The sequence below is a fragment of the Ammospiza nelsoni genome, chromosome Z (genome assembly GCF_027579445.1).
Source record: "Ammospiza nelsoni isolate bAmmNel1 chromosome Z, bAmmNel1.pri, whole genome shotgun sequence".
Classification (NCBI taxonomy): domain Eukaryota; kingdom Metazoa; phylum Chordata; class Aves; order Passeriformes; family Passerellidae; genus Ammospiza; species Ammospiza nelsoni.
Genome location: NC_080669.1, coordinates 54427847 through 54447376, shown reverse-complemented (window position 1 = coordinate 54447376; position 19530 = coordinate 54427847). Strand labels below are relative to the sequence as shown.

The 19530-nt window shown below is 38.8% G+C and overlaps 1 protein-coding gene across 2 annotated transcripts in view; it reads right to left on the bottom strand.

Annotated features, from left to right (window-relative positions):
- Positions 1-19137, bottom strand: part of SLC38A9 (solute carrier family 38 member 9) — a 44030-nt gene extending 24893 nt beyond the window's left edge. The window contains exons 1-9 of one of the 2 annotated variants that reach the window (XM_059492928.1): positions 18920-19137; positions 15580-15728; positions 7528-7660; positions 6808-6929; positions 6600-6663; positions 6396-6489; positions 5236-5406; positions 2586-2645; positions 284-481 (exon numbers count right to left, since the gene is read on the bottom strand). In XM_059492928.1, coding sequence (XP_059348911.1) covers positions 284-481; positions 2586-2645; positions 5236-5406; positions 6396-6489; positions 6600-6663; positions 6808-6929; positions 7528-7660; positions 15580-15683 — 946 coding nt within the window. In that variant the 5' untranslated portion in view covers positions 15684-15728; positions 18920-19137. Of the gene's footprint in view, positions 1-283; positions 482-2585; positions 2646-5235; positions 5407-6395; positions 6490-6599; positions 6664-6807; positions 6930-7527; positions 7661-15579; positions 15729-18919 lie in introns of those variants that run through there. The other variant, XM_059492929.1, reaches the window with a different exon arrangement.
- Positions 19138-19530: the final 393 nt, after the last annotated feature.

Here is a 19530-nt window from a genome sequence, read left to right as displayed (position 1 = left end):
TCTTCTCAGAACGGGTTGTCAAGCTTTGAAACAGAGTGTCCAGAGAAATTATTGAGTCACCATCCCTAGATGTATGAAATCTGCACAATGTGCAGATATATAACACGTGTGGACATGGTTTAGTGGTGGACTTGATAGTGTTGGCTTAACAGTTGCACTCAATAACCTTACAGACTTTTCCAACCTAAAAGATTTTATGATTCTACTCACTGGAGTAGTTTTCACGGTCTTCTATACACTTCAGTCACAGCAAACCAATGCTTTAATAGTATTTGTTACCTACCTAGGACATTAAACTTTGCAAAGAAGGATGGAGACTTCAGATTTAGCAGGGGTAGAAGAACTGCAATCAGGTAAAATGGTACTGTTTTTGATTTGTCCCACCATTCTTCAAAGAGTTCAAAACCTGTTCTGTTGCCAGATGAGAACATCACAGTCCTGTTCTGTGGTGGGTGATCACTAGCAGCACTTGGACAAATGACTGGAAGAAAGGAAAAGAAAAACATCCTCAGATGAAAAGAGTTTTACTTGCACGGAATATTCAGAATCAAGATGCCACAACTGCTGGTGTGTTTTACTACTGAGGACTGCTCAAGTGCAGTGTTCAGTATCTCAGTTCCTACCTTGTTTGTTTTTTTAAATCAGGAATTCATTGCTAAGATTCCACCGCTAGGCATCTTGCACTCGAATCTGACAGAGGTACAGTTCTCCCAGCTGAGCACAACAAAGATGATAATTTATCTGAAGCGCAAGTTGTGACACAGGATCATCCTTCAAAGTCATACACCTATAACAAGGCCTATTCAGTGCCCATGTGTACCTGCTGGAATCAAGTTATAGGAATGCTCCCTTGCATCTGGCTGCATATTTAGCATCCTAATCTGTCCCTGCACACTTCAGTGAGATCTTATCAACCAAAATTCAAGTGCACTGAAGAGCCTAAATTACTGTAAATTGCTCTAAAAACAAACTAAGGATTACAAGAAAGCTACTGTAACAACTGGCAGGTTGAAAACCCTACACTCAACAAAATCACTCTTGTCATCTTTGTGCCATGACAGGGGCAAGTACATCACTGCCAGACAACACAACACAACAAATTTAAGATGTGCTCCAGTAACAGTGCTAAGAGGTAATGCCATACTCCTCTCACATGGAGGTTGATCAATGGCAGCACCTGAACAAGTGATCAGAAAAAAATCAACCAAAAAGACCCTCTGAGGAACACATGCCTATGAAGCTCTGTGCTGAAATATAAAATTCACTGTTCTCATAATGTCTTACTTAAAATCTTGGCATCCCACAGCAGTTGATAGCCACTATCCTACATTGTCTCCATTTCCGTTCTGTCAAAAAAGGCAAAGGCATAAAAAACATTCTCATAAATTTCTTCCTTAAAACAGGATTGTTTCACAAATCTTGAAAAACACTTTTGTTCTTACTGATCTCCTTGGTAGCCCTGGATGTCCTGTCAAGAGACACTTGAACATCTGACAGCCCTTAATTTTGTGTAGCAGCTGCTTTAAATCTTCTAGTTGGTGGAGGATAGTGTGGAATATTGTCTACTTTGCTTCCAAGTTATACCTCCTGCTGCATAAGCATGGGAGAGAACAGCAAAAGCAGGAGAGAGCACAAATTGGTACCTAGCTGGTAAGGACTGTTAGAGGACCAGGATTCAACACTAGCTCAAACACAAATCAACTGGTTTTCAGAATTATTTCTCAATTCCTTTGCCCGACTCCAACATCTGTTCTCCAGAAACACAGCTGCAGCTAGTGTTACACACAGCTGCCCAGCTGGTAGTGATATGTTTCCCCATTCCTCATGCACTCAGGATAGAGAAAGCTTTCTGCTTCCTAAGAACCAGTACAGATTCAGTCACTATGACAGAGGCAGAAAAGATTCAGAGGTTGACAATGCCTGCCTTGCTTTGCTCCTGCCTTCATTCTACATTATTCTGCCTACTTAAGAACTTGGAACAGACCTATGTTCACACTTGACTGCAGTTTCTTCCCTTAGTTGTGCAAATCTCACGCTCTCCAAAAGCATAAGTAGAGGTGCAAGTAGCCTGACGCTTATTTCTTTTTTTGCACTCAGCATAAAAAAAACTGTTCTTACATAAGTTTTTTGAAGAATAATCTTGCAGCACAACTTTTGAGTAGTAAAGTTGCCCCAGTCAAGACTTTAAACAGTAAACAGAACTAAAGCGCCTCAAATTTAGGGTGTGAAAGTTAAAACTCCTTAAGGCAATTCCTCATTGTGCAACTACTGTTAAAAAGTTAACAATAACGCTTTTAAGGAGGATGTATCTGGGCGTACAGAAACTTGTAACTAGCTCTTTAATACTTATTCTCACCTCCACTTTTTAAACTTATTTTTTACTTCCCCAGTTATTCAGATCTCCAAGTGTGTGGTTATTTGTGGAAGTACAAATCCCAGATAGAAACTTGCTGTTTTTTAAGAAACACATAGTTACAACTTATGATATATGATTTATAACTGGCATGTGGTTAGGCACTGAAACATAATGATTTACCTTTAAACCCCCACCCAAAACTGGTAACACAATACTAAGTGATTCTTACCTTTGTTACTTCCATTGGTGCCAGGAACAATATCTGTTACATTAATGTCATGAACAAAGTCTGCAAAGAAGAAAATCTCACTATCAATGTCTCCATACCTGCTATTAGGCTTTCATCTGTTAACTTGACTGAAATTAAGTAAGAAAATATTTTGAAAAGTTGTATCAGAGGAACAACACAGCAGCTTTAATTCCTTCCAGACCCAAGGGAAAGTTTTCTAACTACTGTAGAAGTGTTTTAAAGTAGCTCTACACTCTATTACTTTCTTCTCAGAAGCCCTGTCCATTTATAAATTTCCAAAGACTCCCTAGTCCCAGGATTCCTGTTCTACAAGCACACCTCGACTTCTCCCAGCTACTCAATAGTATTGAACAGCAGGCCAGTGAGGAGACGCATCTTAAATCCAGCCTCTTTTGGGACACACAAAAAAAGGCATGCAAACATATCCCTAGTCCAGATAGTGTTATACAGAAAAACCTTCCCTTAATAATTTTCTAATATTTTCTTTTTCAGAAGAGGCTCTGTGGGATGCTTTTTCCATGCTTCCATGGGAAACCCTGGAAAAAGGCTAATGCTTCACTGTCGTACAGGCATCTCTAGTAGTGTTTTATTTCCAGGACACTCCTGTGCTACTTTGCTGGTATACCACACCAGTTATTTCCAAGTTTCTGCAACCTCACCTTTATAAGGGTATTGGATAGCAATTTCAGTGTATTTATGCATTACGTGTATAGATACACACAGAAAATGCTCTATCAGCCTGGAAACTGCATTAGTTTCCAGGCTGATAGAGGTGATTACGTGTCACTGGTTAGATTTTGCTTCTGTCACTGGTTAAGTTTTATTTCTGTTGCACATGGGCATGTTATGTACAGAAAATCAAATGGGGTAGTTGGCTTCAGGTTTTTTAAATGCAATTAACAGCAGCTTGTTTCTCATAGAGAAAGCAAAAGGCCTTGTGGCAAGAAAACTGTTTCCTCCTTCTTTATTTTGATTTATGACACGCTAAATCACAAATAGGTTTCTCATACTCACTTCTACTAGTTTGGAGTATACAAAAATCAGAATATTTAACTAAAATCACAATTTTGTGTTCTTAATTTAAAAAAAAAGTACCTAGTGAGAAGCCACGAAAATTAATAGCTCTTACAGAATTAAAGCACTTTCAGATTTGTTACAGATGTCAACTTGTGTTTCTTCTGTATTTAAAAAGCAGTTTAGGACTAGCAATTTAATTTGTGGATGTGATTTTTTCCGATTAAACAGAAACTGAACAAGACCATGCAACACCATGTCAAAGCCATGATATTGCACTCAGCTAACAATTCTTGCATTCTTTCTGTATTACAGATTTCTAGACTATCTTCCCGCAGAAAATAAATTTTTCCCCACCTAAACTGTATGTGCAGATGCTTTTGTATGAGAATTAAAGAAAATATAAGCTGCTGCTGAACACTTAGAGTACTTACTGAATTCCTGCTTAGAATACTTAGAAACACGTGGTTGGAAGATGCCACTGTGTCAAACCTACATCATATTATGCATTTTATTACCTAGTAATTAAGTATGAATGTTAGGACAAGAAACCAGTGATTGTCATCCTAGACCAAACAACTTAAATAAGAAATCCAAACAAACAGAGGTAAGGGATAAAGTAACATGCCAGTCCCACGGAAAAGCACGACTTTTTCCTACAAAATAAGACCTTCTCACCATTTTAAATTTTATTTATGCCATTTATAATAATAATAATGCCATTTATTAGAACTGGCATTATTTAATTTAGAATAATTTAAGATTAAAGTGGTAAACTTTAAAAAAAAATCCCCAAGGTCTAAAATGAAACATCTGTAACAACATATAAATTAGGTCAGCTATAAAATTCATCAGTCACTAACCAACACAGTAAAGTACGTCCTATAGGGATGATGGGAATTCTAATGAAACACTGTTTAACAGGCTACTATCTTTGCTGTTATTTGCCTCAGAAAAAACCTTCAAAACAGAGTATTTTAAATCTTAGCCAACCTAGTCAATACTATGAGTCAGATTTTCAAAGCTCTCAATTCCATCACCAATTCCCACAACTCTACATTGATTACACACACAAATGCTTGTGTGCCTGTGCAGGTACCAGGGTATAAAAACCCAACATGTTTTATTTTGTAGCAATGCCACACTAAGAATCATTTTTACTGCAATAGAGTTCATTGTTTCTTCATAGATGCTTGCAAAAACTTCCTATACGGCAATATTTTACATGTGTTTGTTGAAATCTATAATGAAACTGGTTTTTTTTCCATTATCCTGAATAATTTCAACAGCCTAGTCTGTTATATGGCTGTTCAAATAGATACACCCATGCAAACAAAGGGGGAGTGAAAATAGAGTGGAAACAAGCAGCCAGATTTAGGTTGTTTAAACTATACCGAGAAAACTACACTTTTGAGAGAGAAATTGAAAAGTAGCTTTGACAACACAGAGGACTTTGCCTGTACCACCACACATAGTTACTTAGTCTCAATTGATTTTTCACGCAATGTAGCAGGAAAATCAAGATTACATAAAGTGGACAATCCTTTTCCAGTATAAGGCAGTCTTGATCTTTACAAAGGATTGCAGTAAAACTTATACAAAAATGTATACTTACTGTATATAAATTTCCCTGTGTTGAACAGAAAGTTGGACATAAGTACCCAATAAACAACCATGGCTCCAACAAGTGATACCATAGAAAATAAGAGGCTTGTCCATTGACCAAAGGATCCAAAGTAATACTTGCAAACATCTGGGAATTCCCAGTTTGAGGTATCTGTTAAAGCTGAAAAAGACACAAAACCCAAAAATATATCTAAACAAAACATTACATTAGAGTCAGTAGAACTATTCCAGTAGAACTATTCAGGACAAAATGTGGGGTTTTTTAAGAATACTCTGACACACATTCACAGTGATTTCAAGGACTAAGAATATTGCCAGTAACTTTAAAATATAGCACTCATTAAGTGTTTGAGTGAAGAAGTCTAAAGTAGACACTTTTACTGTGGCCATACTACTATTTTGAATATTTTCAGAAGCACTGAAATAAAAATGCCACCGTGCATTTGCAGCTAAAGCCTTTTGCAGAAGTTATGGCAAAGTAGACCAGATCATGAACTATTCCTCAACCTATTCCTCTGCCCTGAAATGAGTTCAGTAACAAACTGACAAAGGTCTTAATGATCTTTATTTCTGTACTACGGATTTCTAGTGAGATCCACAAAAGCACCAACCAAAGAAGAGCCCCAAGGTGAGTTTTGAACAACAGAAGTACATTCTAATTAGAGCCACTGTCAGTGACTGCTTCAGCTGCTGATAGTACTGAGAGGGCTCTTCAACACAGAATACACACAATATTAGGGTAATACAGGCACACAACACAAAGGGATACAGCTACAGCCTATGCTGCTCCACTGTGCAAGTTGATCAGACGTGTAGAGAACTGGACAGTGCTTATAGAGAAAAGATGCCTCTACCTCCCAAAGTTCCCAAAAACTTAGTAAGTAGACAATTGAAATCCTGCTTGAGAAGAGGCTGTGTTCGGCTATAATACCTAGGTCCTAAGAAACTGAAGTAATACCTAATGAGGGAAGACAGTCATTTAGCACACAGACCTTAGACACAGACTACTAAAAATAGAGATATTCAAAGAACAGCTTTTATTTGCAAGTCAGGTCTAACATATAGTGAAAGACACATACAAACAGAATCTAATACATATTGGTATTTCACACTTAAAATATTTGCACAATGAAGCTTTGGATTTCTTACGTATCATTTGCCGTGATTTCACAACTCTGTAACAGCAATAAAGAGTCAAAATGCCCATCAGTAAGATGAGAATAATTCCAGAAGTGAAGCCTGCCTGTTAAGAGGGAGAAATACAGTTCATTTTATTTGTGAATATACTAGAAAAAAAGAACAGTAAGCCATGCTGCCAAACATTTTCATATGCATACATTTTTCATATTTTACCTGTTTTATTCCCCATGGGATACTTAATATGGATGTACCCATCATGGTATTCCATATCATAAATCTAGAAAGAAAAAATCCAGTGAATATTTTAAGAACCAGTCTTACTTCACGCTGCCATCTTAGTTAACAAGAGTTATGTTGTTAATATAGAACATTCAATAATCATGCATTTTCTGGCTATTATAGGGCAAGGTATTTAACATACATTGTCACTAGACTGGAGTTTTTACCATAGCCATCTGTGCAACTGTCAACTTTAAAAGCAGTTCCTAATGGACTGTACACATAGATTTCATCAGGAGCTGGGAGGACATGGTCAGGAGCAATCTAACAAATGGATAAAAAACAAGATTTATTAGCAACATCAATGTAACTAAAATGTAACTAATTGTCCTAAATACAGCAAGTCAACTCCTGTAAGTCATGGGAAATTACAAAAAAAAAAAAAAGAAAGAGAAAAGCAATAGAAGGTTGTACTATGCTAATTCTCTTCCTGGGGGGAAAAGACCAACAAACAGTTGATAGAATTTCTAGCTAGATAGCTAGAAAAATGCGTTTTTCTTCTGCGAAATGTGTGTAAGCACACAATGAACAGATCATGCTAGCTCAACAGTTCAGTTATTGCAGCTAGCCACTGATTTAATCTTATAGGTGGGAGAAATCTGGGCAGCCTGGATCACTGTTATAAAATTAATGCTGTTTGTATATTTTCTTTTAATGGTGAAGGCATTGCACAAGAAGTAAATAACAGCTTGTGATAAAACAAAACCTTCTGAAGGCACTCAGCTACTACATACTTCATTCAAAGCAAACTGCAGAACAATTCTCCCCCAACCTTTATTTCTGCAGCTTATATAAATCCAGGCTGTGTAAGACCCAACATGCCAGAGGCCACCTACTTAATGAGGCCCTGTCTTTGCCTTACCAATGCCCTGTCTGCAGGGGATGTGAGCCTGCTGTAGTAATGAATCCGCTTATTCATGGCTGAAGCTTCATCAGTGACTCTTTGCATGTCATCATTCACACTTACTATGTTTGTGGGCTCCACGTGAAATGGTCTAAAGGAGGGGAAAAAAAGGGAAGAAAGAAAAACCCTTAAAATCATGGAACACAAGATACAACTCAAGAGAGCAACTCAGCAATACTCAGGATGGTTTTGTCATTCATTGACACAGGGCAAATGACAAAATATCAATGCCATTGAGGGAATTTGCCATCTGTGAAAGAACGGTGAGTTTATATACATATTAAAATGGCCTCCAGCCCAGATTCTGTGGAGCAACTTAACATCAGACCTAATATCCAGCTGTTAGTTTTCAACAATGAATCACACAGAGAAATACATGTTAATGAGCTTGGGCAAGCTTATTAGTGCTTTTAACTGGTGTTGCCAGAACTGGTGATGAGGAACAGAGGTAGAAACAGAAAGTGTTGAGAATGCAGAAGCAGAAAGCACAGAAAGAGGAATGAGCGGTGGCAGTGATGACCACATATGAAAAGATTAGGAACTACTAATCTATCTGAAAACACTATATGGAATTGTGTGGGGAAGGAACCAAGCCCAAATAAATCCATGTGGTCATATATATTTTGAAGTCAAGGCAACGGGGAATGGACTATGTCTCCCTTTCCTCTACTCAGCCTGAGGCATGTTCACAGGCCTGTTCACAGCTGCTGAAGGAGAAAACAGGAACATCGCATGCCTCTCATTTTCTCTGCATACACAGAGGTACAGAGCAAGCACAGTGAAAGCTGCTGCAAAAGCTACACCACCATACATCTTCATGCAAGAGCACTACCAGACAAATGTGTCCGAATCATGATATTGCTAAATTTTTTTTCTAACTCAAGTATAATTTACTTCCATATTATGCTCTTGCTTAAAAACAACATTGACTCCTAGCACTGAGAGGCTAATTTCTCAAACAAGACAGAGGACACTGTTGTCCTCTAAGCCTTAATACATCAGCTTTTTTTTTCTTTCAGCAGTAATTTACTTTCTAAAACTACCACAACAGCTTTCTGATCTTCCTCTTCCAGGTTGCTGTTTAAATCATTCATAAAGCCATAGAAGCAGAGATCACAACTAACTTCCCACCACTAACAACAGAGACTAGGTCAGCAATAAAGCCATGCCATTTATTCTGTAATATGAGCAAAATCTATTTGAATTTACTGTTTTTCAATACCCATTTCTGTATCAGACTACAAAGGAACTTGGGCAAGCCCTCCAACCCCAGCTCTCAATAACATCCATATAAAACTTCCCATTCTTTTTCCCAATTAATCATTTACTCATTTGTACTATGACACCTACATGTTATCTGTAAGGAAGATAAGAAATACAGTCCTGAAGTTCTTTGCTCTTTGTAAGACAGGAAGATAGGTTCCTATTCCTGTCTGCTTAAGGGGAGACAGTAGGTGGGAGTATCTATGAAAGTAAGAAAATCTGACTCACAAAAGGCAGAAATAGAGAATACAAACTTCTATCTCCACAAATTCATTCTTTCTTTTATCTTAATTAATTCTTACCTATTCCTTCATCATGGAAAAAAAGGCTTAGATTTGTTGTCTCCTACTTACTGAAATGAAAATGAACACTTTTAAATTTTTAAAACATTCTCAATTGACTCTTCTTCCTATGATTATGACATAATGGGGAAAATACGTGTTTTATGTGTGTGCTTTTGTGGTGTTCTTATAAACAATTTAGAAAGATATCTCAATTTAACAGAAATAAATTTTAAGCAATAGCTTTACTACTCAAAACACAGGCACATGCAGCCAACTCACTCCACATGTAGGTAATATACAAAAATACTCATGGACCTTCAGTTCCAAAGGACTTTACTCATTTTATCTTATAATTTATTAGGCTGAGCAAATCATTGGACACAGCTAAAAAATATTTCACTAGAAGACCTGTAAAATAAAGACTGTAGTCATGAAAACATGAAAAGTAACTTGTATAAACTTGTTTAAATGCTGCTGCAACTCTAGTCAGCCCTCTGCTATTTTCTTTATGGATTGCTGACATGCACTATATTTAGAACACTTAAGTGTTTTGCTAATTATACAGCAGCTACATAGTGTGAAGACCTTCCTCTCTTTCCTCATCTCCATTTAATATTATTAGTATATCCCCATGAACTTTCACTGCAACTGTGGAAAGGTTACAGTGAGACCAAGTCCACGTTTTGGTTAAAAGTGAGTAGGCAGATCTGTGACAAAGATTTCTTTCAAAATGGTGTTCAACAATTCCTAGCACAGATGTTAAAGAAAATTCTTCCAGAGTGTAAAACAGTCAGAGATTATTTTCTAAAGCAATGCAGGTGAAATCCAAGGATGATTTTAAAATTAAAGTAACAGAAAATATGCATACAACATCCTATTTTGTGGGGAAAGCAGTGTTGTCAATGACCAAACAAATATAAAGAAAATAAATTATGTGTAGTACAAACCTATCTGTAGATAAAAAATTGTTTAAAGAAAGACATTTCATCTTCTTCAGAATTATGAACAGAATCTGGATTAAACAAGCAACTTATGGTCTAGCACAAAACAAAAGGGTATGATCCAGAATCTAACCTATGGGTGAGGAAAAGAAAAAAAAATTAAACAATCCCTATGAAATTGTATGTACCTATAGCTCCTGCTTCCTGACTAGAGGGGTTTATTGTTGCCAGTACTTTGGCTACTTCCCCTCTTGATCCCTGCTACTGTGCATCTGTTGAGAATTAAAATTATGTAGAGCACCACTTAATTGGATTTCTTCCAGGGTACCACTGCACCACCAGCCCTGCTGAGAAAGTGACCACCAAAACATACTGACCACCAAACAATTTTATGTTATTTGCAGATCTCTTTGGAAACATCAATCAGACTTAGAAGCTGTGTGAGCAGGCTGGGAGGCCTGCTACTTACCTACCCTGATCTCCACTAGGAGAGGGTAGCATCCTGGTCAGGATGAAGGTCAAGGTATTGCTCCCAGCAATACCTATACAAAACAATGGTTGTAGGCCATACTCAAACGGGAGTCTGAGAAGCTCTCTCAGGGACGCAAAGAAGCTCTCAAAGACTGAGATTTTCAAAGCCCAAAGCAGGTAGGATATAATCTGGGATATATTTTGAAAAACTCTATTTAGAGACCTTATGTCTAGCAGGCAAGCACCAGCAAGTATTAGCAAGCACATACCAGTATCAGCAGCTACAACACATTCCTATAAAAAAAATCTGATTTATACAAGCAATTATATCCTATCTCTCATGGGGCAAAATGCTTGTGAAAAGAATGTTGGACAATGTGATCTGGGGGAAGGGGAGAAATTACATAACTGTGATTATGATGTGAAACAATGCAGACAATTTCCATGCACTGAGATAAACTATAACAGCCCTTGAATTTCATACACACTGAAAGACACAATTACAATTACTGTTTCAGCAGCCAGACGGAAAAACAGTGCTCTTTTACCAGGGCAAACACACCAGGAAAACAAAGCTGTTTTCCACCAGACCATGAGAATGGACAATTTGCAGGACCTCATGCAGGACGTCCACATCTTCCATACATTACACCTGGCAGCTGTATTTTTCAGAAACCATTCCCAGAAATGGTTTCTGAAACCTACAGCTACACTCATCTTTTCTTGCTCTCACAAAACACAGTTGATTCTCTAGAGCTGGCTCAGGAAAAGAAAGAGTGCTTCTGTCAAAACTTCCTCACATTTTTAAGTTGAGTAGCAATTTTATAAGCAAAGAAAATGAAAAGAGATGCTCATGATAAGCAAAGTTCAAGCACTGGATTTGGAGAGCTAGAGGGAAGAGCATAACAAGAACACTAGTCAACTATGTAAAATTTTGTATAAGGGTGCTACATTCATCTTATGTAATTATCAGCAATGTACTACATCTTGTAGGGCAATGAAGGAGTAATACTAACACATACCTCAAGAACTTTCAGACTAAGTAATACTACTTTTCAAGTACCTTTGCTGAAGTATTTTTAAACATTGAACAACTGGTTCTTGAGATCTGATCAAAAACATGGTAAGTATTTAGCTATTACAGTATAATAGAGGTTTTTTGTACCATTATGTCTTTTAGCTCTACATGACAGTATTAATGACTTTAGACAAGCTTTTAATCTTTAAACAAATATAGAAAACCTTCTTTACAGGATGCTTTACAATTTCTTTCCTCCAAACAGACCCCTTTAGCTTACTGCAGAGATTTCTTTGACACCCCATATCAATCATTTACTTTTTAGGGATGCAATAGGATTGCTACAGAGAAATAAAGCTACGAAATTCGTACAGCTTTATTGCCTTACTGAGTTACCAAATTATTATAGGTATGCTGCAAATGACACAAGACAAACTAAGGAGTAAAACTGATTCACTGTATTGGAAACTAAGGAAAGGAGAAGAAGTAATAAGAATAGGTAGCTATTTCATAATTGGCAACTACATATCTGGATAGGAACACCAGGCACTGGAACAGGCTCTCTAGGGAACTGGCCATGGTACCAAGCCTGTCAGAGTCCAAGAAGCATTTAGACAACAGTCTCAGGTACATGATCTGATTCTTGGGGCTGTCCTGTGAAAGGCCAGGAGTTGGATATGAGGATCCATAGGGGCCTGTTCCAACTCAGGATCCTCTGTGATTACAGATATCTGTGTGCTTCTCTTAAGGAAATCTGTATCAAAGAATTCCACAAGTGACTTGGGTTTTACTTTCTAAGTCGTCTGAATTTACTGAAGTGTTAAAACAGTGTGCTTACAGTTATTTTGTAAGATCTTCATTCTCTTCGCAACACACTTTTCTTAAGTTTTTCTGCATTTATATCACCATTATAGCAATTACAGCATGAGAATGACAAGTTTCTTAAAATGTTGGATGCACTAAATATACTAAAATAACCTTTTGAAGCATAATGTCATTGCTCACACATTTTAACAAATTAGGAATCATAAGCTTTACCACACCACACTTCAATCACTATTCCTCTTTCCTGTAAAAGACAAAAGCTATTTTACTCATCACTTACCGAGAAATATGAAGGTTCTTAATTAAGGTCACAATTCTTTCCAATTAATAAGAAGCAATAATAGGAATTCACAAAAATATTGGCAAAATGGAAAAACAGAGAAAAACAGGGAAAGCAAGCAATGGTGTAAAATGATCACGTTGGTGTGGAGTGGTAAAGGCATAATGAATGCAGAAAGGATAGATTTGCACAGGTTGCCGACCTTCTCCTGTGTTAAAAGAACTTTGAAAATAAAGGGAATCAACCGCTTTTGCATTAAAAAGGCTTCTCTGCCACCTACAGACACTGTTTAATTTACAGCTGATTAATTTAACTTAATGATGCCTCCTACGTTCTGATAACCTGTGGGACTTCAAAAAAGAATAGGAAAAAAGGCAGAATGCTTGATCCCTATTTAGCAGGAGGCATTGCGGAAGTTTTTTCATATGCAAAAGAACCAGCACAAAACATCAATTGCTTCTTTGAAGGTTCAAGTATTCCTGACCGACAACTGTAGTATCTGTTGACAATGAACAGATTTAAAAAGCAGTTTGAAGAAAAAAACAAACACCCTCTTTTCCTTACAATAATCACCAATAAACCAATGCAGGAATGATATTCTACTTTTTAAAGGGAGCTACAAAATGGGAAAAACATACTGAATACTGTGAAGAAAGAAGAGCAGTAACATTCTCTTTAAAAGGATTAAAAGTGGCTTTATATTTCCCTCAAACTTGCAAAACAATACTACACAAAGTAATTTACAACACTAAAAAACAATTTGTTTATTGTTCTTATGTAAACACTGAAAAGCATTCCTTTCAAAAATCCCATATCCTCCAAGCTGCTAAGAAAACCAGATAAATATGCAAATTCCTCAAATGTCAAACAACCCAAACAAAAGTACAGAAAAGCATTAAGACAGACGAACAGTAATTAGTACAAATCACACCCAACACTTGAAGAGCTATCTCAATCAAAGCAAAGCTACCAAGCATTCACTTGAGATCTAGTTTCTCAATACCAAATTAAAAAACAGGAACAAAGTAAGAGCAAAAGCACATTGCATTGTACTACTGCATTTTCACTACTGGATACTTTAATGCCTAACAATTCTCATTCCCAGGAGCCACTATTCCCTGAAGGTTTAATGAAGAAGCCCTTAAACTGTGCACTTGCTCTGACCACGACCGACACAGACTCCAATGGCCTCTTCTTCCTTATTTACTCTTTTAAAGTGTGGGGGCTGATTGTTCTAGTACAGAAGTGAACTTCAAACTTGTTTGACCCCTCTATTGTTTCCAGGCCTTTCAGATATCCCATGCCTCCTGCCCATCATCCTTGGGCCTCTGCACACCTGGAAGGCAAACAGGCTAGGTCGTGGAAAATGAGAGAAAGAATTCAGGAGAGGACATTTAGGCAGATCTGCAGAACTGAGACTGTGAATTTGGGCACACAATCCAAGTATACACTTCTGCTTTTAGTAAGAGAGCCAAATGCCACAGGCTATGACCTTTTATGAAGCTGAGTCTCCAGACTTGAGAAATCACAGGGAAAAAAACCAACCACACAATACGGAAACAATACCTAACTTCACTTAGAAAAGTGAGTCTTAGCATTTAGGTGTTTCAAAAAACCTCTCTCATTGCTACTGCAGCATCATCACAACACCTGAAACCCACTGCTCCTCAAACAGAACACATACTTCCTCCAAAACAATTTATGTTTGATTTGCTCCCGAAAATCATACATACACATTAGCAGTCTTCTTATGACAGGAAGGGATCAGATATTCCACAAAAAGAGAAAGATTTAATTTATGTTTATTCACAGTTGCCTTTGCCACCTGCAAGTACTCTACCGTTTCCTAGCCTTTATAAACATAATTCTGTATGCTCCTAGACCTGTGCTCCCTTTGTTCCCCTGGATTCACTTAGACCCTTATCCTCCTTCCTTTACTCGCAGAGAAGAGGATGTTCATAGGCTCTCACAGCTTTCCAAAGCTGGAGGCTGACAGCATCAAAGCACTATCCTCAAGAGCTTTTCATTTGCCGAAGCAGCCACTGACAACAGGATTTTGTATGCAACAGTGCCATCTTCAGTTCTTTCAGGAAACTGCATTACTGAAATATGATTGATGCAAATAGGAAAAAATTAACCATAAATTGGTCCAAGAGGTGCTACAGTGCTATTCCTTCACCTAAAAATGGAAAGCTGATGCCTTCAGCTAGTATTAGGAGGGCAGTCCCATTCTGATCTCAGTTTTGGTTCTACAACCAGCCCACAAAAAGTCTTAACTGCAGCACAGGAAGTCCTTCATTCCAAACCCCAATGTTAAACTCTTAAGAAAACATGTAAAATAACAACTTAGCTAGAGTTACTATTTTTGACGGCACAGTAATAATGCTGGACTGAGGAGTTTTTCACATTTGCTCATTCTCAGAAAGCACTACACTTTTTCTTAAAAGGCAGTAAAGGTCAGCTCACTTAGTACTAGCAAATAATGTATTTTTCCAGCATCACCTGCAGAATGCATACAGCACCATCTACACATACTGACAGCAACATCTGGCAAACTTGCTTGCATAGTCTCAACATTTCAGCTAGTTTTCCTAAATAAAAAAATTATGCTCCACTATGCACACACATGCTGTTCCATGTTTGAAGAGCACTTTAAAAGCCTCACAATGAGTTCTTAATGGAGAACTCTCTCTGAAATTATGGTAATAGAAAAACCTTATCCTTATTAAAAAAACCATAGTAAGAACATCTGTTCACCGAGTGGTTGGAAATAAAATACTATCATATAGTGACAAAGTAGGAACTGTTTGCATAGAGATCCTGGCTTCCAAATTTTTTCTTCTGTCTCTGTAGGATTCTGTTGCCAAAAACAAAGATTAAACAACTCTTTGCCTCACAGTAATTCTGTAAGCTCATCTTTCCTCATACCTTTTGCACTTATAGTCTTCTGGATTAAACTGTATATTCATGATTCCATAATTGCTTTCATCACCTCCCACAGGAACCAAGATAGGTTTGGTATCCTCTTCCATATTTGGTGAATACGTCTCCTTTTAGATTCTGTCAGTTACTGTAGCCTGAAAAAAGGAAAAAAAGAAATGAGTCCACTGAGTTAAGCAAAACTATGTCCCTGCTATGAATTTAATGGGACAATGGTAGAGTCCCATGATTTCACAAGTTCCTGGGCTGAAAATCACCAGTAAATAACTTCAACATGCCACTTGAGAATTCTCGTTCCACAATGCAAACATCATGAGGCATGTACAGTGGGAAAGTAATTTTTTAAAACACTCTATCCAGCCCTTAATCTCTTTTAGCATCACAACAAGGCAGTATGAATTAAATATAAATTTCTGAAGGAGCTGTACTTTTTATGTGCAATGGCACTGCTGAGAACAATCTATCAGTTATAAGAGCCTACTGTTTCACTAAATTACTTCAAACTTTGCAGCAGACACCTATGCAGTTTATTCCAGCTCCAGTACATTTCCCGTAATAAGGATCAGATTATTGCAGTCTACTGTGTCTTTTGAATGAAAGGTAATAAATGGTTTAATAATGCATTAATAACAACTATTAGATGCATTTAAACCACTCCTGGAGAAAGAGTGGGGAGCAGACCACTTTTAAACTAATGGATTTCTACTCAGATTTAATTAAAGGCCTCACAAGGAATTTTCTGTGGTCTTTGTGCAGCTCAACAAACATAATGAGCTTAACAGCTCTCATTTCTGTTATCTCCTGAAGAATTCCTCAGGTAGAACTCCTTCAAACAAAAACCTCAGAAACCAGGACACTTTCAAACAACAATGGTAGAAGTATCTGTTCTTCCATCTTTCAGAATGCTTTAAAATGTTAGGCTGATGGAAAGACAGATGACAACCAGAGCTGGCACAAAATAACGAAGGGTAGTGCTGGCTGTTTGAAATCTGGAATGGCAATGGAAGAAGATAGAAAGAATAAGGTGTGTATGATCCTTCTGCATCCTCACAGAAGTACACCATGAAGGCCCAATCTCAGAAATCACACCAACCCAAGTTTAGCAGACACAGTTCTATCCCTTCCTAGATGCATACTGCCAATCCTCTTCCATTAGCTTATCCTGCTAATACCCCTGGCAAAAAATCAAAACAAAACAAAACAAAGAAGCTGAAGGAGAGGATGAAAAATGAAAGTTATCGCTTTTCAACCACATCTACTCTCCTGGAAAACACTGATGACAAGGTGACAAGAGCTGCAGAAGCATTAAGATTGGCTCAACCTGCCAAGGAAGTGCTTTTTAGAAAACAGACACAGGTAATAGCTCTCTGCTCTCAAGAGAGTTTGATTTTTTCTGTGCTACTGCTGTAAAGAAAGAACCCAGATTTTATAGTATTCTGTGAATAAAAATAATCCAAAATATAACATGCACTTAGTTTGGCTTGACAGCATAATTTGAGGCTTGTGGAGCTGGTACTCACTCGACTCATTATGGTCAATTAGAAGCTGGGTCTGCAAAAACAGTTAATTTTTTAAGTACCTACTGTTGATAAGAATTGAGTTCATGACCAGCAAACTGGCTACTGTACAAATAGTTGCAGCTATGACACATGTGAAGATTGGAACTGGAGCCAGTACAGTTTAAAGGACAACTGTAAGCAGAAAAGCTAAATGAAGAAGAATTAACCAGGTTAATCTCTCTTTTACCTGCAGAGATTAACCAGGTTAATCTCTCTTATGCCTGCAGAACATTCTATTGTTCTGCAAGCTGAAGCACTACATCAGAAGGGCAGGAAAAGGAAACAAGTGGGACAGAATTTAATAATCCAGGTTTCATTGCTGGTCATAAACTGTGAAGCAACACCTAAGCCTATGCAAGTTATTTTTCCACAGTCTCACTCTGGGCTACACTCCACATGACTTTTAGATGGTAATCTGAACCTTTAAACCTCACTGGCTCAGCCCTATGAGCTTCTGCTTTCACTGTCTTCAAGTTCTCTCAACCTGGTTTCAAAGTCTAAAATCACGAAGGAGTGAAGACAAGGATATGGCAGATTTAGAAACCTCACTGTAGCCTGTGATCTAATAATGTTAGCACTGGATAGCAAAACCGTATTAGTTGGCTTCCACTGTGAATTTAACAACAGCAGTTTTACATGTGTGTGATGAAACTTGAAGATGAGACAGATCATTCAGTTACAGCCCAGGCCATGCAAGAGAGCTAGCAAACAGGTTTATCCTGGCAGGAACAAAACTGTGCTCAGTTAGTCAATCATCCCAACTATCCCATAAGCATGGACTGTGCTTAGCTGGTATTTATCAGAGAACCACCCACAGTGGGCAGGAGAAGAAAGGCTGAGAGGATCACAACTCCCACGGCCTCCACCATGCCATCATGGTGCTGTACAAACAGCAGCTGGAGCACTGAGAGCTATTTATGCTTTATTTATTATTAAAAGTCATTATTTCTAAAAAGCACCTCACACTCATGGTTTAAATACCAGAATCTGCTAATCTAAGTATTTAGTTCAAACATGGAAATTATTTTTTTAAAGTGCCACTTGGAGTAATCTGGTCTTCTCTTAAATTCTAAGCAAGATGAATACAGTTCAAGGTATAATACTCAAGCAAGCCGCAGGCTGTGCATATATGAGAAATAAGCACAGTCTACACTGAAAGAGGAGAACTTCAACACAAGTCAGCATAGTTCTTCAGTTCCTGGAGCAAATCCTCAGTCAGAAGGGACTGAAGAATGCTACATTAGTCATGAAAGTAGCAGCATATATATTAAGAGCTCCTTAAAACGTGGACAGCATGCTCCCTCTTGTGGCACCTTATGGACACCCCAGCTTGTCCACACTCTCCTACAACTGAAATGGTTAAAGGCGATTAAAACTGCAACGTAAAACTATAAGCAACGTAAGTCAGCAATTTTTTGAGAAAAAAAACCTTCTGAATACACAAGCTGAACCTCTGCTGAGCTTTAATGTAGCTCTGACTGAACGAACAGGTACATAGTCAATGCTAAACGATAAATCTAATTAAATTAAAAAGACCCAGCATGTTCAACTAGATTTGTCTTCGACGGATAAAGCTCATATAATTTCTATATTTGTAGGCACTGCAAATAAATACTTAGAGAAACGAAACACTATCACCTTAGGCTAACTTACATTTTAAACAATTTTTGTTTTTAACTTAACGGGTTCTCCCTCAGGCCCGTGAAAACGGATGTAAACATTTCCCTGCTCCACGGACCGCCCGAAAATCTCCCATGCTGTTCCTTTACCTGCGCCCCCGCTCTGACGATCTGCCCGCGTTCTCCCGAACACGGCGTGGCCGGTCGGTGCCCTGCGGCTCGTCAGTGCCTGCAGCCGGCGCGGCTCCTCCCGGCCCCTCCGCCCCGCGGGTCGTGCCCCCGAGCCGGGCGGGCGGCGGGGACGCGGACGGAGACCCGGAAGCGCCGCCGCCTCCCCGCGCTCCAGAGCCGCCTCACGCCGCGAGATCCCCAAGGGCCGCTCCCGCCGAGCCGCCCCGCCCGGGCACCGCCGCCGCCGTCCCGCCTGACGCGGCTCCTGTACCTGAGGCTCGGCCCCGGCGGCGCGGCGCTCCCGCCGCGGCCACAGGAAGCGCGGCGGCGGCTCCGGGCGTGCTGGGGCTCCGGGCGTGCTGGGCCGCGTAGTTCCTGGAGCGGCTGCGCCGAGGAAGCCGCCCAGGCGCTGCGGAGCGGAGGACTACGATTCCCAGGAAGCGGCGGGGCGGTCTAGCCGGGCCGCCAGGCGACGGCCTCACCGTACGGACAAGCGGGAGCCGAGTGCCGGGAAGAAAAGATCTGCGCTTGCTGGTGTTGGCTGATAAGATGCCCAAAACAACAACAACAACAACAACTATTATTATTAT